This window comes from Choloepus didactylus, chromosome 4 (genome assembly GCF_015220235.1).
Source record: "Choloepus didactylus isolate mChoDid1 chromosome 4, mChoDid1.pri, whole genome shotgun sequence".
Lineage (NCBI taxonomy): Eukaryota > Metazoa > Chordata > Mammalia > Pilosa > Megalonychidae > Choloepus > Choloepus didactylus.
The window spans coordinates 15,095,278-15,119,662 of record NC_051310.1 but is presented as its reverse complement, the minus strand read 5'-3'; the positions used below and the strand labels follow the sequence as shown (position 1 = coordinate 15,119,662).

The following is a 24,385-nucleotide window of genomic DNA, read 5'->3' as shown; positions in this document are numbered from 1 at the left end:
AAGAGTTTCAGTTTGCAACAACAGGCCTAAAAAGCCCACAGGACGAAAATAAAACGGACAGAACTGAAACCATTCGGTGTACGTCCACAGCACTTACCACAGCACTTACCACCACCTCAGGAGCCTTTTCTCACACTGTCTTCTAAAATGGAATCTTTTCTACAGCTACATGAATTAGACGTGAGCAAACCCTGATTATTTAACTATTTGCCCCAAGTGTCATCATTTTTAAAAAAATACTATGCTGATCGCTCTTTCACATGAATTTGCCTAATTCTATTCATTATACATACATCCAACAGTGGCATGATATTTAGCATAGTGATCATCATATAGTGGACACTCAATATATAATATGACTTTCTATGTTGCGTCTCAGTAGGAACTAATAGCATTCTTAACTTTACATGGTCTTTCTTATCAAAGTCTACTGTGCCATGACATATACTAAAGGGAAAAGGCTGGCTTCAAAATTACAGCATGTTCACAACTATATTAGAGAATAACATAAAAACAGCAGAAAGGTACACCTAAAGAAAAGGCTGAAAATAAAATACCCCAAAATTCAAAACATATATATATATCCAAAATAAATGATTGAGAATGAAAACAATTTTCCATGTTTTAGATAAAAAGAAATAAAAATACCTGTTTTTCAAATTTTTAAAAAAACATAAAATAAACCTATCTTTTAAAAAGAATTAATAAGCTAAAATCCACAATAGTTAGAAACCCAAAAGTAGCATTTTTTTTCTTTGGCAGCCGAGAGGCCACATTCTTTACATGGAGGTGACACAGTTTTCTAAGCAGCACAGTTCTTTCCCCTCTTAAGCCACAACTGTTGGTAACACAGGATGAGGAAAAATAAACTGATACTTCATCAGTACCAATGACACTCCTTACGTTCTGTGAGGCGTCAGCACCATTATAAAGATGAGGAAAACACCCAGCCGGAAAACAGACCAACAGAAGCTCACAGCCGGGCCCCTGGACTCCATGGGGTGGCCCCACACACCCCAGAGCCATCTCAAATGACCCCGCGGAAGCCTTCCGTGCAAAGCCCACTTCCATGCAGACCCCGAGGCCGTTTTCCCCGGCGGTGCTGCGGTCTGCTGGGATGTCAGGGCCTGGGTCAGCTTGGGCAGCCTTCAGAAGGCCACCACCCTCCGGGGAAGCTCCGTTTCCTCACTTACCCCTGGATGCGGGGGACCAGGACATCCACCTTGGGCCCTTGCAGCTCCAAGGATGGATATCAGCCCCCCCAACAAAGACCAGGGCCACCGACATTCCCAAAGCCCCCTGCACCCAGCTCCAGAGCACCAGACAGAGGGAACAGAAGGAAAGAAGGCTGACGCGTCTCCAACCACACCTCTGTCCCAATTACCTGGAAATAAAACCCAAGGCAGGCCCCGGGGCGGCCGGTCCTCTGGGGAGAGTGTGGTGGCAGAGGGAGCCCAGCGGGGCTTAACCAGTGGACACTTTCCACTGCACACCTGTGTAAACAATTTTGAACTATGTGAATATATCAGCTAAGTAACAAATAGGTTTTTTAATGTTGACAAGGAGACTCTGGCATCTGCAATCCTTGGGGAGAAGTCTAATACTCAACGACACCGCTCTGTGGCTGTAAGTTAGGAAACCAGCTGTGGGACACACTTCTTGTGGCCTGCATTCAACACACCTTCCCCACTCGCCCTCTCCCCTGCTCTCCACTATTGTCCTGATTGCAGCTAGAACGCATTACCCTTGACGAGGTCATGGTCCCAGCCTCCCAGCAGAAGACCTGGCTCTTCACCCTCCAGCCCAGCCTTCTCTCACCCTGCATGTGCCCTCCTAGAGGGACCTCACCCAACGCCTCCAATTGGACCCCACACTCCACCTCCAAGAAGCCTTCAAAGCCCCGTTATCCCAGAACCAGTGCCCTCACTGGGCCCTCCTGTGGTCTGGTCCTGCCACGTTCTCCAGCCTCATCTCCTGCCAACCCACCCAGGACCCAGGATCCAGCCCTACCAAACACTCGTGCCAGCAGAAACCCCTGCCAGGCCTCTGCATCTCTGTACACACCGTGGGCTCTGCCTGTAGCCCCCTCCTAATACCTCCCCTCCCCGCCAACACCTACACCTGCTGACTCTATGTCAACAGGTATCACCTTCCCTATAAGGCCTTCCTATCTCCTGTGTGCACCCCCTTGCCCTGTCCCGCCCCGCGTCCACGAAGTCCCCTGCCCTGGCACAGACAAGCCCACCTCGCCCGCTGGGCTGGCCTCAGAGGTCACTCTCAGCAGCCCCTCCAACTCGATGCCCAGCACCCAGCTCCCCATCAGTCTCTGGGCACATGGGCCTTCTCCTGCATCTTGCTGTCTGTCTGTCTGCCTCTCCTTTCCTACCGGATGGTCTGCCACTTGACTTCCTTCCCTGCATGGTTTGTGCAGAAAGGAGAAAAACACAGATACAAAGAACTCCAGTGACTCAAGCAAGCAACAGTGGAGGAAGCACCAACAGAAAGGCATCTTGCCCACCCTTCACTCTTTTGCAAGCTGAAGAAACTTACTTACTTCCTTGCCCACTTGAGAAACAGCGGCTGCTTCAGGGACCGGGTTTCGTAATGTCTGAGTTCTCAAGGAATTTGGAAAGAGAACAGTGAACCTACAACCAGCTACCAGACTTCTCACACAGCTTGCTCATTTGTGTTTTAAATAAAACCCCAACCCCTCTCATGGTAGGAGTCATCTCCTCTCCCCCCTGCTCTTTTAAATAACTGCTGAAAGGCAGCCCAAAAAATAGGGGGGTGGGGAGTAGGGGCAGCTAGATGTGAAACACGTTTTCCTAAGGATGCCCAGACCGGAGCCTGGCTGGGCAGTAACCGTGGTGTTCTCTCGTCTCCCGGGTTGTCTTCCACCAAATTCAGGGCTGTCCTACAAAGTGGCAACCAACTCCATGCAAAGGGAAACCTCAGAGCCCTCACCCCCAGCCCCAACCCAAGCTTTCTCAACAGATCAGATCAGAGTGGAAAACACTGTCCTGCAAGGCCGGCGGAGGCCACGTGTCTGGCCCTCAGGAGAGCCCCAGGACCCCTCACCCCCCAGGCCCCTGATGACCTAGCCGGCCAAGGCATGTTCTGCCCTAACAGAGGCTCACTGGGCCAAGGGGCAGTGATCATGTGCTGTGCTGACATGTGGCTGTTTAGCATCTGGTTACTTTAGGAGCAGGAGCAGAAGGGCCCTGGTGAGGCTGCAAGCTTGGCCCTCGCCCCTCGGCAAAGCTCTGTTGGGTGGACGAGACTCATTGCCAATAGCCGGGCTCACCCTTCCTCCAGGAAGCCCTCCTGACTTATCAGCTGGGTCAGAGCCCCCTCCATGCCTATCCCAGTGTTTCCCACCCACCGAGGCCACTGGCTGCTAACTGCAGACTTCAGAGAGCCGAAAGGACTTGGCCTTGGCCTCTGGTGAGTCCCCAGCACCTGCAGCCAGGTACACAGCGGGCACCCAGGAAAGGTTTGCCGAACACTGCTGCAAGGAATGCCCAGGTTTCCAACCCACTGCTGCACAAACCGGTTATCAACAATGGAAACTGTGGAGCCAGGTGGGCCTGTGCACCCAGCACCCACATCACAACACAACAGAGTAAACTGAGGCAGGCAGGTATCTGTGCCCTTCACCCATGACGGGGAGCTCCCCGCCCCCAGGGCCCCAGGGAGCACAGGCATCTTGTCCCATCACCTTTGCCACACTGTCCCCCTCGCGCTCAAGGCCACCCCGGCATTAAGCAGAGGCCGAGACTTGCACGCCTCCTGGGCTTCCTTAGACTCTAGCTCGCTCGTGGCTTTTTCACACTAGGTGAGCCTCACTGGGCAGGGGGCTGCGTTTTTTTTAATTATTCTCACTTGGCCTAACAGCCCCAGGCTGGAGGGAGACAGACAGTCCAGGACAAGGCCATTGCCAGGGAAAGGCCTCCCTGGGTTCAGCGGACGCCCTGCGAGCCGGGCCACTGCCGTCCCCCCCCAGGGTGGCGCCTCCCCCAGAGGGGCTTCGGAGCACTGACTGAGGTGGGGTTCTAAGCCGCGCCCTTCAAACCTCGTCATTCTCATGCCCTCCAAAACAAATATTTAAAGCTGCGTATTCATTTGCACATTTTTAAGCTAACATCTAGAAATTTCTCCTCGTAAATTTAAATACTTGCAGAGGATGTAATTTCCAACATATCGTAAATATTAGCATTTTGAAATAAAACTGTTACTCTTTCTCTTTTACATAGATCCAATGGAATCCAAAGATGATGGTGATTTGAGAAATCACCATCATCCATTTTAAAGTTACAGAATCAAGCCCTTCTTTAACAGTAGGAAATATAACAACATTCTTTTTTCCTCCCCAAACTCTTAATTTCCAATCCACTTCCCTGAGAGACGTTTATGTATCACAATGTATTTTATGTTTGAAAGCATTTTATTGTCCATTCTATCATACTACTGGGGGGAAAAAAGCATATAAATGCTTCCTTTTTTTTTTTAAAGTTCACGCAACCATGAAGCTCTAAGTGTTATTTTCCTTCTGGGCTGAATTATCATTACAATTATTATGAGAACACACTGAGCCAAACAGAAGAAATATATTTATAAGTGTGTAAAGTAGTAAACATAAAAAGTAAAGCTTTATTAGATATGCATCTTGGAAGAGATGAATGGGAGTTCTTTTTTTTTTAATTATTTTATGTAGCCACAGATAAATACCAGTTACTATTAGAATATGGATCAGTTCTATTTCCATTTTATGATTTTTTTTGTAGATAGAAGTACTGAAACAACGTACTCAAATAAATAAAAAGATGGAAAAGAAAAATTTACAACAGCACACTCTGTGAATTCCTTTAGACTTATATGCTGCGAATCCCAGCAACTTATTCTGAAAGCTCATTTCCAACACTCCTTCAGCTGACACCTCGATCGGGTCCTCCGTCAGTGCTGCTGCGGGGTAAGAACTGGAAAGACCTGCCTCGCCACCCACGGAGCACGATGAAGGGCCACCTCCCTGGCGCCTGGGAGGGCCCGGTGCCCGGGACCACGCGTGCAGGGCAGATGCAGCTGTGATACGGAGGGCACGGCGGCCCTGCCAGTAACCCACCGCGGGTGCCAGCACCGTGCCACACGCTCTGCCCAGTTAACTCCTTGGTCTTCACAACAAGCCTGGGGCACAGCCACTCCTGGGATCCCCACTTTACAGACGGGGATACTGGGGCACAACGTCGTTAAGCAATTGGCCCAAGGTCACACAACCAGTCACTGGACCCTGTGGTCCTACTCCTGATCACCCAGTGTCATGCCCCGGCGGGGACGGGAGAGGGACACCGGGAATGGGGTGGCCAGAAGAAGAGCTGACGAGCTGGTTCTGAAGTCCACCAGCTGTGTGACAAGCACATGAGGATGTTGAGGATCTGCAAAATTTACTTTCTTAAAATATGCTCCCCCATCCACTTGGAAAGGTTGGCACAAATACTTCTTTAACATAAATGGCGTCACTGCCTGGTACACTGTAGCACCCAATACATGTTGTACGCTGGCATTGTTGCCTTTACCGTTAAAACTGCAAGAAGAGAAATCACCAGCATGGCCAGGACAAACATTTCAGGGCCTTGCCAGCATTTTACAGTCTTGGTTCCTGACCCAAGGCCCCAACATCCTTTTCTTAGATAGTAGCCAAATACCAGGTAATAACAGGCAGGGAAGCACTGAGTAACCAGGGCAGCCTATTAACCTGCAGCAGAGACCCACTTAGCAGGAAAAAACATGGGCTTCGGAGGCAAACAGACCTGCACACTCAATGCTCAACCACACCACCTACAGCTGAGCCTCCAAGAGAAGCCACAGCACTCTCGGAGTTTTGTCATCTATCAAATGACCGTGACAACACCATCCACATCACTGGGTGGGGCTAGTAGCCTGGCTGTTGTCATCAGCTCCCATCACCAGCACTTGACACAGTGACTGGAGAAAGGCCCGACTCCAGCACCTGGGTGCCACCGGTCTGGGGATCCAGCGCAAGGAAGCCCAGCTGTTCCGCAAACCCAGCCAAGCAGCTTGGCTTCCAGTTTCTGAAAAGAGCCTTTCCCCACCTCTTGAACTGTAAAGTTCTCCAAACACGCAGAGATGCCAAGAGGCGGTAAACAGAGAGAAGGCTCGGTGGGGTTTATTTTTGGATGCCTGGGTGGAAAACATCCAGTTTGGCTTCACTTTGGGTCCCAAGCCACCACATCCTCCCCCAAACTCATCATAAAAATGAACAGCAGACACATCAAGAAGTAGTCACAGCTCTTCTCCTGCCTCCTGCTCCACCCCCAGACAAAGCGGATTAAAGGTTTTAGTCGGAATCTTCCCAGAAGCCATGCACACCAGATCAGCTCTCACATCTGGAAGCAGGTGCCCAGCGCCCCGCTGCCTCCAAGGTCAGTGCTCCGTGGTGAGGGCCGACATTCCAGGACACCGTGGCTCAGGGTCCTGTGTGAACTGGAATGAGGGACTGGGGAAAGGAGCACAACTTTTCCCTAAAGCAGAGTGTTTGTCGGTGAGTACTTGAATTCATTTCCACTAAAAGTGGTTCCCAGCAGCAATTTCCTTGTAAACGCCGACAAGCACCTGAGCTAACCACAGGGAAGCACAGTGACCTTTGCATGGTGAGGTCCAAGATGGTTTCAACTCTGAATCCAGGCCTTGGTGATGTGGTAAAACAGCATCTGCTAAAGATCCAGGGGCTTCTAAGATAACCATCAGAAAGGGCTAACCGAAAAAATAAGCCCCAGCATCTTGGAGCTGGACCACTGAGAGACAGAACTAACCACAGAACGATAAACATACAACTGTACCTCCCATGCCCCCTTCCTGGACCCCTGGCAGACATGATGAATTGATCCCAGTCCTGGCCCATTCGCAGATTTAAAATCCTCCAGGCAGCCACTACCAATCAATCACAGTGTGAAAGCACACCTCCTGGCCATTCCTGAACTCCAACTTCCCCTGGGTGGTGGACAGAGAAATTAAGGTCCACAGAATAGCTCAGGGCAGACCACACAACTATGCCTATGGAAGAAAAAACCTACAGCTGATGAGATGCATCTAGAAACCACCTTCTCCACCCATAACAAACCTCAGCCTCCTGAAAACAAATTCAACCCACAGGCCATGCGGAGGGCAGCCAGGAGGCCTTCTGCCCAGGAGGAAAAATCCAGCAACTCTACGCGGATGCCACTGGACAGAGACGCCCCGCCTGGCCCACCACCCCACTCTCGTCCCTCTGCCAGCCCTTTAGTTCCGACCTCAGTACACAAACACTGAAGATGCAGGTGTCGGGAAACAAGCCCCTCTCCTGGGCTGCTGAGGAGGGGCCTCCTGGCTAAGAGGGGGAGGGGGCTGGTGCTGAGGTTAACACAGGTGGGCTCTGAGACCTTCCCAGCAGGCTTTCTGGATGCCTCCTCCGGCTACCTGAGCAGGGCCCAGCTCCTCATGGACCCCTGATCCCGTGCCACCAGGGAGCCTCTGCAGGACAGATGAGGCCCGGGAGGCAGGGAGAGAGGAAGGCCGCCAGCCTGGCTCCAAGGACAGGCAGGTTCGTCCTGGAAAGGGACAGCGAGGGCCACAGAGGGCATGCCCAGGCCACCCCCAGTCTTCCCAAGCACCTATCAGGTGCCAGACCCAGCCTGCAGCACAGATGTCACAGCTGCCCCTTACCCTCCTCAACAAAGGACATTCGGAAATGAGGAAGGGTCTGAACACCTGTGTGTGCTTCCGTGGAAAGAAACGCCCCCTTCCCATCAGGCTCCCCAGTGTGGCCCACACAGAGCCTCGGCTCGGACAGCTCGAACCTCTGGTTTCACCAAATGGAGCCTGTGCTTCCGTATTTCAGGGCCACACGGCTCCACAGCCTGGAAGAGCCTCTCTCGCCATCTGTCCTTCCTCCCTTCTCCAGCTAATGCACACCCAACCCAAGTCCAGCCCTGGGTGAGGCAAGGCAGGGCCGCACGTCCTCGATGACTCAGTCCACCCTCCCGGGGCCAGGAGAACAGATCAGGTGTGGCCATCGAACAGCAGAAGGGGGTGACGTGACCCAGGGCACACCTAAAGGGCAGGGGGGATGGGAGCAGTCTGCGGAGGCGGCCAAGTGAGCGGAGGGGGGCAGAGGGCAGCCAGGGGGTGCTGACCATCTGCCTGGACAGGGCGGTGGCACCTCCCCTCAACTGAGAGCCTGAAGAGGCAGGGACACCACGGGCCCCAGGACCCCCTCACCCTTCCCACCCCCACCACCCAGAGCTGACCCAGCCCAAGCATGCAGCCTCCCCCCACCCACTCCCCCACCTCCCAAACCCTCTCCCTTTCTACTGACAAAATCAGCAAACCCACACATTAACCCCTACCAGTGCTCAGCCCAGAGTGGAAATCATGTCATATCCACAGAGGGAGAAAGTCAAAATCAAGATGTAAGTAAAGACAGGACCAAGCACTCAGCTTCCGAAAAGGGGACAGGTAAACACCAAAAATGCTTCAAAAATGGTCAGGATGTGGTCTGTACTCACCTGCACGACTTCTATCCCTCGCTTCCTGTGGGAAAAAAAAACAAAGAAAAGAAATGTTACTCCTGCAGGCAAACTTTCCAGAAGGCTCACTACAGCCAGCTGAAGGCAGGACCGCACGGACAGCTTCAGGAGGACAGCCAGCAGCTGCCCCCTCAGGCCGCGGTCCCCATTTCTGAGGGGAAGGTTTATGAACCCCTGGCCGCACCTCAAAGCCATCTTCTCTCTACGAGACAGTGTTGGTTTCCCCAGAAGGACAGGGCTGGAGCTCTCTGGAGACCCCAAGTTCGCTCATTTCCCTCACAGCCAGCCCTTTCCTAATCCTGAGGCCAGGCCTCCGTCAGTGGGGCCCCAGTCTGGATTTCCCCAAGACCCTGGCCAGCCCTCCCAACTCAACCACCTCCCGGGGCCCCCCATCTCCTCCCACATCAAGCCCACACCTTGGCCTGGTCTCTCAGGTCTGCTGCATCCCACCACACCCCCCCCCATCCACTCTCAGGGGCAGGAACCATGGTCTTCCCCGGCCCCAGACCGTTCGCAGTCCCGCTCCGGCTGCTTTTCCAATCCTGCGGCCAGCCCCGGCCCCCAATGATACCCTGCGCATCCCCTGGTTCTACCTACCCGGCCTCGCCAACACTCTCCGAGCCGGGACCCGGCACGCACCACCTTTCCCTTCCTCTCGCACGCATTCCCGCAGCCACTGTCTTTCACACACTTGCCCTGGCTCACCCCACCCAACCGTAAGAGACTAGGGGTCTGTGCCGGGGCCCACACAGAGCACAAAGCTCCCACTGCCCCTCACCCTCAGCCCCCATACTCACTTCCTGCTGTAAGCGTCAGCAAACAGCCCGCTGTGCACCCAGAGCTGGGTCTCAGCTCCATGCCTTGCACCACACCTTCCACCCCAGCCTTTAGGAGTCTACTCAGGCAGAGGCTCATTCAGGAAGCTTCCCTGATCCACAACCCCCACCACCACACATAGGACCGGAGCACCCCACTCTCTACTGCCACAGGACTGAGGCCCTTCACTCTGGGTACTGACTGGCTATCAACCAGGGAAGACTGCTGGTGGGAGGGCCACCAGGGATCCATACGGGTCACAGGGATCCATACGGGCCACTGGGGATCCATACAGGCCACGGGGGACCCATATGAGCCACAAGGATCCATACAGGTCACAGGGGATCCATACAGGTCACTGGGGATCCACACAGGCCATGGGGGATCCATATGGGCCATGGGGGATCCATACAGGCCACAGGGATCCATTTGGGCCATGGGGGATCCATATGGTCCACAGGGGATCCATACAGGCCACAGGGGATCCATACGGGCTACCTGGGATCCGTACAGGCCACTGGGATCCATATGGGCCACTGGGGATCCATATGGGTCACGGGACCTGTGGGAATCCATACGGGCCACAGGGATCCATACGGGTCACAGGGATCCATACGGGCCACTGGGGATCCATACAGGCCACGGGGGACCCATATGAGCCACAAGGATCCATACAGGTCACAGGGGATCCATACAGGTCACTGGGGATCCACACGGGCCATGGGGGATCCATATGGGCCATGGGGGATCCATACAGGCCACAGGGATCCATTTGGGCCATGGGGGATCCATATGGTCCAAAGGGGATCCATACAGGCCACAGGGGATCCATACGGGCTACCCGGGATCCGTACAGGCCACTGGGATCCATATGGGCCACTGGGGATCCATATGGGTCACGGGACCTGTGGGGATCCATACGGGCTATAGATGGCATGCCACCTGCTCTCCCTGTTTGCATTTTGATGGAAGAAAGGCAGGGCCTCCAGCAGATTCCCAGAGGAAGCTGTGACCCCTAGCAAAGGTCAGGAATCTTTCATTTATTTGCCCAAGTTCCCTGAGCAGGGACTGGGCCAAATTTAAAAGCTGCATGCGCCCCATGCCTAGCTAGAGTGCGTCCAGCCTGCAGACACCCAATAAACAACTGCTGGAAAACAGAGGCATAAATGAGTAGAAACTTGGTGTGGCTCCCGTTCCCCGCCCGGACCCGACACCCGGGGGCACAAAAAGCAGAACCGCCATGACTGGGGCCTCGAGGGGCTCCCAGTCTAAGGGAAGAGACAGACCAAAGTCCCGCAGAAACCCTCAGTCGACAGTGAGCAGGTACCGTTCCGACATGCGCAGCTGAAGCAACACATGACCACATGTCAGCCAGGAACGAGGAGCTGAGGGCCCCAGGTCCGCACCAGGGAGAAGCTCGCAGACAGCTCACCCCCTCCCTGTCACAGCAGCCAGCAGGCCCACAGGCCCTGAGCACAGCCTGCTCGGCCCTGGGGACCAGTCGGGACCCTGCAAACGCAGCCTGCCCACCCACCACGGGTGAAAGCCGGCTCTCTCCGGGTCTAAACAAACAGCATGAGATCATCAAAGAACTGGTGCTCTCAAGGTCTGGCCCAAAACCATGAGGAAAAAGTCAATGGGGCCCAACCAGGCCTTCAGAATCTGAGGAAGGAGGCCCGTGGAGGCTTGGAGGAGAGTGGGATTACGGGGTAAGTGGCACTGGGATCAGTGGCCGGGCATCGGGGGACAAAAGTAAAGCTGTCTCCACTCCTCAAGTCACCCACCAAGGCAAAGTCCCCTGGAATAACAATTTAAATGGTGAGCAAGAATCCATCAAGGTGTGAGAAGAGCATCCCTTTATAGTCTTAACATGGGGAGGCTTTCCATGACTCAAATTTCAAAAGCCACAATAGAAAAATATTACAACTTAAAATTGACCAAATGGCTAAAACCTCTATAAACAAAAGCAAATGACAAGCTATAACTTAGGGGAAAATATTTGCAGCTCTTATTACAAAGGTCTAATTTCCCTATAATACAAAGAGTTCCTAAAAAAACTGTTAAGAAAAATACCAACAACTCAAAAAATCACAAAAAAAGGCCAAAGGATGTGAACAGACAGTTCAGCGAAAAGGGAGTACAAAGGGTCCCTGAGCACATGAAGACGGGGGCAGGCGAAATAGTGGCCCCCCAAAAGCTGCCACACCCGAATCCCTGCAACCCGTGAAGACGTTATGTCCAAGGCAAAGGGGAATTAAGGTTGCTAATCGGATAACTCTGCAGCAAGGACATTTTCCTAGACTGTCCAGTGTGACAGTCTAGGGCCCAGTAGGAACAAGGGTCCAATAAGCAGAAGGAGGCAGAGAGCGAGCGGCAGACTGAGAACGGAAAACATCAAGTGGTAGGCTTTAAAAAGGGAGGAAGGGGCCCTGAGCTGAGGGATGTGGGCAGCCTCTAAAAGCTGGAAATGGCAAGGATGGAGATTCTCTCCTAGGTCCTCCAGAGGGAATACAGCCTTGTCCACACCTTGCCTTTAGCCCAGTGAGACCCAATTCAGACTTCCGACCTCTAGAACTTTATGCATTTGTCTTGTTTTGAGCCACTTCAGCTAACACAAAGAGAGACTCAACATCACGCACAGGAAGAGAAATGCAAATTAAAGCACACAGGCGAGCACCACCTCTCACTTGTCAAGACTAGCAAAAATCCACACATCTGAAAACCCGTAGGGAAGGTGAAGGAGACAGACCCTGTGGGACACTGGGGGTGGGCTCATCAAGGGTCCAGCCCCTGTGGAGGGCAAAGGGATGGGTCACTCCAGCACACAGCCCCAGCAGCTGCACTGGGGAGCCCCAGGGCTCCTCTTCTGGCCCTGCTGGCCTCCAGGATGGAAATCCTAAGCAGCTGGGAGAGAAATCCCACCGTGAAGCTCCAAACAACCAGGAGTCTGCAGTGCACAGTGGGAAAGGCAGAGGGCACTGGAGGAGAGAGAGAGCCTCCCAGGAGGAGTGGGCTTCCACCAGCTATAGGCCCAGACCTCAGTTTCCCCGCCCAGCTAATCCTCGTGGATCCAATTATCCTGGCGTGGGGCTGTCATCTCCTAACGAAGCCAACCATGGTCACATTCAACCAGGCCACACTTTAGGTCATCCTGGACAGGGACACCCCCCAACCCTAGCACTAAAAAGCACGCCTCTAACTTTGAGAACAGTAAAATAAAAGAAAGCAACAGAGAGAGTAGGCTTGACAGTAGGTAAGCTGAAAATCCTACGCCGGGCTGAGTGCCCAGGAACCAGCACAATTTCTCTGCAGCTCCAGTCTCCAGAACAGCATAAATCAAGGCCTGGCAGAAAAGAGGGGGTTTACCACCCCTTTCGATCCACATCAGGCCACAGACATCTCCTGAGTATCTCCTTGGTGATGAGCGCTGGTGAGAACCAATGTGTACCGAGTGCGTTCTGCTCAGTGGCACCTCCCCACGGCCCCACGAGGGAGGCCGGCCGGGCTCGCCTGCTCATTCCGAAGGGCACGCAGTGGCCCAGAGAGGCTCGCAGGCCAACTCAGCAAGTGTGGGCGCTGGCTCCGGAACCCGGCTCTCCACTGCATGGCCAGCCGAAGAGGGGGGCACTGAAGAGGGTTTGGCCTGATCCCCCACCTCCAGGGCTGCAGTGCAACGGGGAGACCCTCATGGACAGGCAGGCGGAAAATAACATTCCCGCCGGCGGTGAAATGCTAAACATAGCACCACAGCCTGCTCAAGAAAACAGCGTGGAAACCTGTCGGGGCTCGTTCCTCCACCTGGAACTCAGGCAGAGCAAAGACACCAACAACCTGGAATTCCCAAGGAAATCCCATCCTAACCAGAAAGTTTAGAAAATGAATCATGAAACAGAAGGGGCAGGTGGGGGCAGGAGGCAGGGAGAAGGAGCAGAGAAGGGGGCGCTGAGAACCGGCTGTGAGTGACTGACACTCCGGCTGGAAATCCCACCTCCTCATCCCTCAATCACACTCACACTTGAGCAAAATGCTTCAGGCTCTGAGCTATTACCTGCCCCACTGTCTGTGACAGAAAACAACCAGGAATCAACCTATATCCCCCAAGAGGGGCCGTTAACAAACATGGCATCCACGTCAGGGGACCACCACGCGGTCATAAAAAAGAACGAGAAAGCTCCTACATGCCATAAGGAATTATCTCCAAGACACTATTGTGGAAAATGCAAGGTACAAAGCTGTGTGTGCTATACACAGTGATCTGTGTTAAGAACAATACCAGAATGTGTGTTTGTATACACCCTAGGAAACCCAGTCCAGCGGGACCTCGGGTCAAGGGCTCACGGCCGCCAAGGCGATGGGCGAGAGGGAGAATTTCTTTTCACTGTGCATCTTCATTTGTCTTTTGAATTTTGTGCAATGTGCCTATAACATACTCTCAAAAACCAGAAAAAATATTTTTTAAATTCTGTTTTAAAGAACAAGTAGAACTCCAGTTGCCAGCATTCCCAGAACCTGGCATAAAGCAGATGCCCAACAAAGCATGAATCAGTTACTTGATCAAGGAAGGGGAGCAGAGGAGCTCAGGAGCTAGCAAAATAAGTGTCAAGTTCTGCTCAAAGAGGAGTTGGAACAGCACCCATTTCCAAGGCCATCAGAGGGTCATCCACTGGAGCATTCAGAATGAATTCTGGCCAATTTAAACACTCAGAGACCTGGGAAACACGCTGAAAGCAAATGTACTGCAGTGTCACCTCTGGCTGCAGCTCTGGCAGACAGCAGTAAATGGATGTGTGTTTTTTTCCTTTAAATGGGCTTGTATTTTCAGTGTTCTACAATGACCATAAATATTACTGCCAGAATTAGAAAAAGTAAACCATACACGTTAAAGATAAATAGTTACCAAATTTTATTAAAAACTTGCACCTGTGGCAACGTGGAACATGACTCCCAGGGAGGAATGTAGACCTGGCATCGTGGGATGGAGAACATCTTCTTGACCAAAAGGGGGATGTGAAAGGAAATGAAATAAGCTTCAGTGGCAGAGAGATTCCAAAAGGAGCCGAGAGGTCACTCTGGTGGGCACTCTTATGCACAATTTAGACAACCCTTTTTAGGTTCTAATGAATTGGGGTAGCTGGTGGTGGATACCTGAAACTATCAAACTACAACCCAGAACCCATGAATCTCGAAGACAACTGTATAAAAATGGAGCTTATGAGGGGTGATAATGGGATTGGGGAAGCCATAAGGACCACACTCCCCTTTGTCTAGTTTATGGATGGATGAGTAGAAAAATAGGGGAAGGAAACAAACAAACAGACAAAGGTACCCAGTGTTCTTTTTTACTTTAATTGCTCTTTTTCAGTTTAATTATTATTATTGTTATTTTTGGGTGTGTGCTAATGAAAGTGTCAGGGATTGATTTAGGTGATGAATGTACAACTATGTAATGGTACTGTGAACAATCGAATGTACAATTTGTTTTGTATGACTGCATGGTATGTGAATATATCTCAATAAAATGAAGATTAAAAAAAAAAACTTGCACTTGGAGGAAAATGTTATAGGCTCTAAAACTGTCATTTTGCACAGGGATCTATCCCATAACCCATAAATATAAACTTGCTTTTCCAAAGCTGAATAACCGATGAAGGAAGAATCCACTTTGCAAAAGGATTCCCACCCCAGATGTCCAATGTGAGTACACCGTTGGGGAATTTAAAATGCTCACTTACAAAATGAACTAACCTTGGAGGGGAGGAGAGGTGCAATCAGAGAGGGCTTCAGGGAGGAGGTGGCATTTACCACCTGAGAGATGTTGAAGGGTAACGCCAGGCAGAGATGGGGAGGAGTCGATAAAGAGGAAGGGCAACCCAGGCTGAGAAAATAACATGAGGACCGCTCCCCTCCCCAAGGAGCAGCTGGGGATGCCGATCAGAAATCACACGGCAGAGGCAGATGGAAGTGATGGGAAGCAGTATGGAAGATGTTGCCCCAGAGGCTCCAAATACCAAGGTGAAGCCTGGCCTTTACCCCGTGGGCCAGTGGGTCCTAAGCGCTAGGGCAGATGCCCCAAGATTTGCCAAGAGAGCTTGTCAAAAGTACTAACTCAGGGCCTACTCCTGAAGGCTCTGGCTTGGTAGGTCTAGGGGTAGGGCCTGGGTGTTGCTCAGGAGCAGCCAGGTGTGGGACAGCTGCACATCTGGAGAGCAGCTCTGCATGCCTGGACCAGACATGCTAAGGGGAGGCCCTGAGCAGAGGGGGTAGGTTCCAGGTGGCCCCTCCAGCTCTTGGGGGACAGGGGTACAGGAGATGAAACAACTAGAAATATCCATGATGCACAGGGTCTGAGCAGCTTGGAACAGGCCAAGGCCATGTATGAGGCCAGGGGAGAGGGCGCCCGGCAGGAACACACCAGCAGTCGGCTGTCTCAGGCAGGCTGGGTCTGGGGTGGCCCGAGGAGGTTAAGAGGTCCAAGACCGAGCTCAGCAGACCGTTCAGGGGGGGCAGAACACACTGAGAGGCAGCTGGGAGTGAGCCCCGAAGAGGAAGAGGCGGGGTGTGTCCCTAAGAGGAGAACATGCACGCAGACCCAGGTGTACCTCGTGCCTCGGTTTTCTTACCTGTGATATGGGAAGAACACTAAAACCCGCCCCATCAGACTGTTTGGAGAAGGAATGCTCAGCCCCATGCAGCGCCGGGGCCCTCCAGGGATGCAGGCTCTGTCCTGCACACCCGTCTTTTGGGAACCACCCCTCCTCTCTCCCATGATTCAGACGGGTGATCGAACAATCGAGGGGCCGCACCCCCAGGTGGGCACACGACCTGGTAGCACACTGTTCCAGGAGGGGGGTGGGACCTACGCCAGGCCAGGTCCTGGGGTACTGTCGGCAGGAAGAATGATGCAGCTGGGGGGTGTTGGAGGACACCTCTGCCTCTATGCGGCTAGAATGAAGATGAGGAGGAAAGCAAAACAGGAGAAAAGGCTGAGCCAGGGGCAAAAGAAGGACAGCATTTTCTTGCCAGAGTATAAGGCCCTGACCCAGCCGTCCACTCCGGATTTCCAGCTGTGTGTTTTCCTTAAGCCAGTGTATGCTGAGTATACAGCAGGTGCTCAGCAAGTGACAGTGGTTACCACTTTCTTACCATTAGAAAAATGACCCTGGCTGTTAGGGAAGAGGGGATGAGAAAAGAGTCCAACAAAGAGGGATTCAAAGCAGAAGTAGAAAGGAGCCGGATGACAGAAGCCAGGGGCAAGGCTGGCAGGAGGAGGGGTGTCTGCAGTGCCCACGCCAGGCCGAGGCCACGTGAGGACAGTCTGGAGCGTGGCCACCGGCTGTGGCGTCAGGAAGGTTACCGTGGGACACTGGGGGATGGTGGTTTGCAGCAAGCAAAGCCGGAGTCCTGCCTCACAGCAGGAGCAGGGCACAGAGGGCTCAGGACCCATGAAGAACCGGCAGCAAGCATGGGACAAGTCACAGAGCCACCCTGGGCCTCGGTTTTCAAGTCTGATAAATGGGTATGACCTTCCTGGCCCCAAAGGACTTCCCAGGGCAGGTGTGCGGACCCAATGGCCATGGACAAGTGAAGCACATGCTGATTATCAGGGCAGAGATGGCAACTAGGCAGGGGAGTCAGCGTTATGCCAAAGCACAGAGGCACCTCTGGCCAGCAAGGAGAGTCAAGCGGCAGCTGCGAGAATCCCAGGGGCTCAGAAACAGCAGAGTAGCAACCAAATAGTGAAGCTCATCAAAAAAGGGGGCCCTCAGTTATTATTAAAAAAAAAAAAAAAAAAAAAAATTAAGTGCTGGTGGTGACATGGAGAAACTGGAATCCTTAAGCTTCACTGGTGGGAATATAAAATGGTACAGACACTGTAAAACAGTTTGGCGGTCCCTCAGAAAGTTAAACCACAATTATGATATGACCTGGTAACCCCATTTTTAGATATATGCACACTGATGCTCATAGCAACATTATTCACAATAACTGGAAGGTGGAAACAACCCAAGTGTCCATCAACCGATGAATGGATAAACAAAATGTGGTCTATCCACACAAGAGAATATTATTCAGCCGTAAAAAGGAATGAGGTTCTGATACAAGAGACAACTTGGAAGAAACGTGAAAAAAAAAATTATGCTAAGTGAAATAAGTCAGGAGACAAAAGGACAAATATCATATAATTCCACTTATTTGAAATACCTAGATAAGCAAATTCACAGAACCGAAAGCAGACCAGAGATTAACAGCAGTGAGGGGGGTGGGGGATGGGGAGTTATTGCTTAATAGGTGCAGAGCTTCTGTTTGGGATGATGAAAAAGCTTTGGTAATCAATGGTGGTGTTGGTAGCACAACATTGCAAATGTAATTAATGCCACTGAATTACAGACTTAAAAATGATGAAAAAGGCAAATTCTATGTGTGTCTGTGCTATCACAATAAAAAAGGCGCTTATCAACAACCACTTTCCCACAACACGTGGGACTCCCAGCCCAGGCGCAGCTAGAGCCGGCCATGGCGGAGACCAAGCCGCTGGGGGGGCCAGGCCAGGCACCCAAAAGTCTCACACAGAGGGAATCGACCCAGAAATGCAGGCTCCCTCCCACCAACGAGCGAGGAAAAAGATGCTGCACCTGCACCCAGCACTAAAAACACTTAGGGATGGAAGTGTGTAATTTACACAAGAGGGAGCCAGGCACTTAGTCAGCTGAGCAACTGGCAGCACGTTTTGATAATTGCCAGAGTCCAAGCACCCAGAATAACAAGGCCCATGAGCTCCCACGAGGTCTGCAAGTGCAACTTCTGGGAACCCGGGGTGTGGGGAAAAGACCCTGAGCTACTCCCCACGCTGCCCTTCCCGGCACAACCCCGAGAGGCTGCAGGATGTCCCTGACAGGCAGCCGGGTTTCCTCTCTCACCCCCGTGCGTATGGAGGGACACACGGTTCCTACTGCCTCAAAGGCCACTCCCAGCATCACCACCTGGCCCCTGCCAGAGGTCAGCTCCCCCGGAGGGGCCTTCCTTGGCTCCTACCCCACCCTTCCCTGGAAATCAGCAAGAAACTGTTTGGGGGGGGGGGGGTAGGGGAGCCCTTTTGCTTCCCCAGAGACTTTTTTGGCCATCACAAATAGAGAAAGTACTGCTGGCATCTGGTGGGTAGCGGCCAGGGATGCTGCCTAACATCTCACAGTGCACAGGACAGCCCCCTAAAACACAGAATTATCCAGCCCAAAATGTGAACGTGCCGAGGTGGAAAACTGCTGGGAAGGAGGCATGGCGCTGAGCCACTAGGGAGCACAACAGCCCTGGAGGGTCCTCAGCTCCCAAGTGGACACTGAATGAGCCACGGAGAAATCTTTATTGTTTCAATCATCTCAGGGTTCTTTGTTGTCACAGCACGAACGGGCCTATCCTAACTGATAAATGATCCTGGAAGAATCAGGACTCATGCCCTCATGTCTACATTCCCACATTCTAAGCACAATATCTGACACATGGGCATTTGGGGGTTCAGCATACAAGGTGGTGGGGTGTGGGTGGGGGTAGCACCAGTCCTTCCTCTCCTGAAACCTTTCCAGAAGAGGCCCCTGCAAACACCAAGGCCTGACACGCCGTTGCACCAGCTGTCCCCTCCACCTGCGATGCAATTCCTCTCTGTACAAGCTCCTGCTCATCCGCAAGGACCGTTCAAACGCCATACTCAGCGAGAGGCATCCCCTGCCCTTTGCCCAGGAGGAATCATGGCTCTTTACCCACTTCACAACCTGACACTTAAGACTGCGCCCTGCTCAGCTTTGGTGTATCTGTCATGTTGCCCAGATCAGACCATGAGCCCCCGAGACAACGTGCTTTATTTCAGCACCCCCGGTGCCCACCGCAGACCCTGGCACCTGGCAGGTGCTCTGCAAACATTCCCTGAATGAGGACTCCAAGCCTCCCGTGCCCCAGCCCTGAGCCGCCCCACCCCAGTCCGCCTGCCTGAGGCTTCCATGCCACCCTGGTTCACTTGCTGGTTGATTTGTAATTTGGAGTTTCCTCCAGTTATCAGTGCCAGAAACTGAAATGGCCCAATATTAAGGCAACATACGAACAGAATTTTGAAACTAGTACAAACATCTGAATTGTTTGGACAGCTCCAGGGAAGAACCAGATAAGTTGGATGCTGCCTATGTTTTTTTCAAAGGTGGTGGGGGATGAGGGGTCTACATCCTTCCCCAGCCTTCCTCTGGCTGGACAGTCTCCCACCACCTTAACTGAAGCCCTCCCCGTACTGGGTGCCCCACCTGGGGGAGGCAGGTGAGCCCAGGGTCCAAGGTTTCCCTCAGGGCAAACACAAGCAGTGTGAGTCAGCTCGTTTCTCCAGACCTGGAACAAGCCCAGAGGGGTCCCTGGCAGTGGCTTTCCCTCATAAACTCAGGACGTGGAGGAGGGTGGGTGACTCATTTCCCTGGCACCTCCAGGAGAGGCGAGCAGGAGCCACGGGAGCTGAGAGGCCTTTGCTATGAGGCTCACCCCCTAAGGCTGCACACCTCTCAAACTCCACCCTTCCATTTCAGGATGGGGAAACAGGCAGGCTGGGCTGCCGATTACCAAGAATGTGCTGTGCTGCGTGCAAAGTGTCGCAATTTCAGATCAGAGATCTCCCTCACTTTTAGTCCAAACGCAAATGGTGAAAGTTATTCCCTTAATGGCCCTTGACACACCTGTCTTTTGAAATAAAAATTCTTTACCTGAAATTGTTCTTGAGTCTTGCACTACCCCCTGCAGGTGCTGCCATTAGGGGCAGGGCGCTGGAAGGGTGGACTCACCCGCTCACAGCAATTTCTTAACCCCAAGAATGCAAAGTCATTTTGATATCAGCCTAATGAGCAAAGTAAGCCACTGCAGGGTGGGAGACAAATTCTTGGGCTGACTCCCTCAGACTCACTGCGGGGGGGGGGGGGGGGGGGACAAGCCAGCCCAAGAACATGTGATTTTTTCTGCACCTATCCTCATGGTGCTACACGTGCTTAAAATACCTGCAGAAGTGTGCCCGGGCCTGCCTTCTGGGGTGAGTTGCCTTTCTAAAGGCTGTCTCCCTGCCTCCACCCCGATTCTGCTGTTCAAACTCCCTACTACGGAAAGCCTCCCTCCTGGCGCCTCCCCAGGCCCTGCAGGGCAAGACCAGGAGCAGGTGTTTTGAGGCCCTGGAGATTTCGGGGTCTCTGCCCTGCTACTGCACCTCCAACTGCAGGAGCAGAAAGCCCCCATCTGGTTTTCATCAAACATTTGCTTGGCTTCTCTGTTGAGCCCTGGGCTGGTCCAGAAACTGAAGGGCTCCCAGCAGCAAGCCTTACCTGGAGGCGCTGGCAGCCACAGGGAAGAGCGGCAAAGCACATGCCATTCCCTCCAGTGTGTGCCATGGGCCTCCCTGAACAGAGCAAATGGGGGAGGGGGCAGCAGGGGAGCAAGGAAGGTTTCAGAAGAGCTGCCATTTGAGCCAAGCCCTAGAGATCGACCGGAGGGAGGTGGCCAGGGACTCTGCGAGCAGCAAATGGGGAGGTGAGGCCTCTGGGTGCTGGGGCTCCCCGGGCCCTTCCGCCACAAGCACCAGGAAAAGGTACAAGTCAGCCCCACCCCCAATCTCAGGAAACTTAAACCATGAGGCAACTTATTCTGATCCCTCCCCTACCCCTCAGATGTACCAGCCCCAAGAAGCTGGGGAGCACCTTGCACTCGTTGGCCTGTGGTTAAGGGTGGGGGTTGGGAAGCCTGTTTCTGACCCCACTTGGCAGCACACTCGCGCTGACCTTGACCCAATCTCTGTGCCCGGAGACGGTCAGTGAGACGAACACTATCAGCTTCCTGTGGCTGCTGCAACAAATCACCACAAACACAGCTGCTTAAAACCACACAAATGTATCAGCTCACAGCTCTGGAGGGCAGACATCTAAAATGGGTCAGCAGAGTTGCATTCCTTCTTGCTGGAGGCTCTAGGCAGAATCCCTTTCTTTGCGCCTTCCAGTTCTAGAAGCTGCCCGCATCCTTTGGCTCCTGGCCCCACGCTGACACCTGCTCCCATCATCACCTCTCCTCTCTCTGCCCCACCCCCCACCTCCTTCTTATAAGGATCCTTGTGATCACACTGGGCCCACCCAGGTAGTCCAGGACCATCCCCCACTTCCAGAGCCTTAACTTCATCACATCTGCAAGGTCCCTGTTGCCATGTAAGGTCACAGGTTCCAGGAATTAGGACCTGGACACCTTTGGGAGCCATTATTCCAACTACCACAAACACCAAGGCCCCAGCAGCTCAGCCACCCCGAATCTCAGATGCTCCCTCAGTGTCCACACGGCTCCAGAGTTCAAGCTGCCTCGGAAGTTAACAAGGAGGAGGCTGGAGCTCAGCTTCCGCAGGATTCCCAAGGCACACTGGAAACAACCAAATGAGGCTACAGGGGTCCCTGTGGGGAACAGCAGGAAAGAGGCCCCAAGAGCCGGGCGGAGGAGGTGGGGCAGGTGGTGGAGACCCAAGGCCCAGGTCGGGAAGCCTCGGTGTGAGCTGGGTCCATCTCGAGGCCCGTGAGAGATGCCCAGCCAGCCAGGCCTTCCCATCCCCAATCCCAAGGCCACTGGCTGCACTGCACCACGTTCCTCAGACACTGCCGGGGCTCCGAGCGGCCACCGACTCACCAAGCACAGTGGCCTTCAGAGCCTGAGCCCACGTAGGGCACCAGGCCCAGCCCCAGGCTCCCCAAGGCCTAGCAGGGGCCTGCCTAGCTCCCTGTTTACAGGCCTGGGGGCACTGGGGCCTGGCCACAGCCCTCGGGTCCCAGGGCACTGAGCACCCTGGCTCTAGAAATGGGCAAGGGACTTCATCCGCCCATGAGATCCTTAGAGGATTCCAGTGGCCTAGGACGACCAAAGTCATTGAGAGGCTGACACTAGTTAGTCCTCAGCTCCCTCACCCCCTACCCAGACCATTCTCCCCAAGTAGGGCAAGAGAAGTGATGGAGGAGGTGGGGGCTAGAAGGGGCCTACCCGTGCCAAGCACAGCGATGGCATGCAGCCACGCATTTCATTTCATTTCCATAGCTGCATGGGGGGGTGGGGGGTGATAAGAATGTTGCTGTTTTTCAAACAAGGAAATTCAGAAAGGTTAAGGAACTTGCCCAAAGACTCAGTAAGTAAGAAGCAGAAACCATCTCAATTCAGCAAAGGCTGCCCCCACCCGTGACACTATCCGACCTCCCTGGGAGGAGGGGGGCCAGCCAGGTCCACTGGGGCTAAGGCTTCTGAGATTTCTGGAGGAGAACATGTCCTAGACAGAGCTGCCTCCCTCACCCATCCTTTTCCCCACCCCAAGTCTGGACTGAAATCCTTCCTTCCCACCTTGCCACCAGGCTGGGGAGCGGCCCTGGTGCCAGGAGCCCAGAAGACACCGCTGGCCTTCAGGTTGGTGACAGCTAATTTCGTGCATCAATGTAGCTGGGTCATGGTGTTTCTCAAGGACGCGCTGGCCTGTGGGGTATTTCACAGATGGGATTTGCATCTAGAATCAGTTGGCTGCATGTGGTTGGCTGCAGCTCTAATAACAAAGGGGATTCTCCTTGTCCAATCAGTTGGAGGTCTTAAAAGCTGGAACTGAAGGTTTCAGAGGTCAGAAGAACTTCTGTGTGGACTTCAGCATTGGATCGTGCTGGAATTTTGAACGAGCCAGCTTCCCCTGGGAATCCACACTGAGGACTTCAACATCACTTTTATCGGAGTCCCCAGCTTGTGGCCTGCCCTACAGAGTTTGGAAATGCCAGCCCCCACAGAGGCATGAGTCAATTCCTTACAATAAATCTCTTTACATGTGTATCCCGGGTCCACTGTGAAGCAGGGACTGGACACAAGGCCCAGAGCAACGGGAGCCGGGACTCAGTCCTCCCATCTCTACAGCACTCACAGCTCTTTCTGACTACAATGTCACCTAGAATCCAAGTTTTCCAAGCAGAAGAAACCTTTCCTCAGGATCAGAAGGGACAAGGAAGCAGATTCCAGCTCAGTGTGGGAAGAGGTTTCCAACATCCAAAGGAAAGCCGTGGGGATGGATGGTGAGCGCCCCGTAGTGGGAAGGACTCAAGCAGAGGCCGAATGGCCACCTGTGAGGGAGGCAAGATTGGGACACAGGAAGGCAGCAGGGCTCATGTCTCAGGAACCCTGACCCATCTGAAGGTTTCTGAATCTACCAGTTAGGGAAATCAGCCAGGGTCAGAGAACCTGAGGAAGGAAAGGGCTCTGCGATGATGTGAGACTGCAGAGGCCAGCTCAGGCATCTGGAGGAGGTGAGAATGAGCCCAGGGCCTCAGTGGTCCCCACCACCGAGAGTCAAGGCTAAGGGCCACCTCCAGGCAGGCGGACATGCTGCTGGGTAGGCTCACTGGCCCCACGTCCTCCCTGTCCAGCTCTGGACCCTGCCAGGCTCTGCAGCTGGGAGCCATGGCAACAGACCCCAAAGAGCTCGAGAAATCCCTCCAAGAGCCCCATGCAGGGTGTCACGGCAGCAGCCAAACCAAAGCCAAGAGCTGGGGCCTGGGTAGAAGTGAGAAATGCCAAAAAAGAGGAAAACAGCACCCCAGCCAGAAGAGAAGAATGCTTGAGTGCAGGCAAAGGGGGGCCTCCGACTCCATGGCCACGAGGTCCTCATCCCGACTGCCCCCAGGCCGGTCCCTTTTGTACTTGAACGCCCCCTCCAGCCAGGTCAGTGACCTTTCCATCTAAACGTGACTCATCACCTCACTGCCCCCTTCAAGCCCTTGGCCCAGCCTTTGGGGCCTCTGCTGCGGGTGCCCGCTGACCTCGCCCAGCCGTCTTCACCCCCGCTGCTGCAGCCCGCTCTGCTACTGCGTACTCGCCCCCCACGAGCTGGGTCTTTCACATCTCCCTGCCCGCCCCATCTGGAAGGCCCCCACTCCTCACCCACCATGCACAATGCTGGAAGCCCCTTCCTCACACTGCCCTCTCAG

The 24,385-nt window shown here is 53.4% G+C and overlaps 1 protein-coding gene across 1 annotated transcript in view; it reads right to left on the bottom strand.

Annotated features, from left to right (window-relative positions):
- The window catches only part of ITPK1 (inositol-tetrakisphosphate 1-kinase), a 176,694-nt gene that overhangs the window by 128,000 nt on the left and 24,309 nt on the right, over positions 1 to 24,385 (bottom strand). The window contains exon 3 of the mRNA XM_037832023.1: positions 8,559 to 8,583. Within this exon, the coding sequence (XP_037687951.1) occupies positions 8,559 to 8,583 (25 nt within the window). The remainder of the gene's footprint in view (positions 1 to 8,558; positions 8,584 to 24,385) is intronic.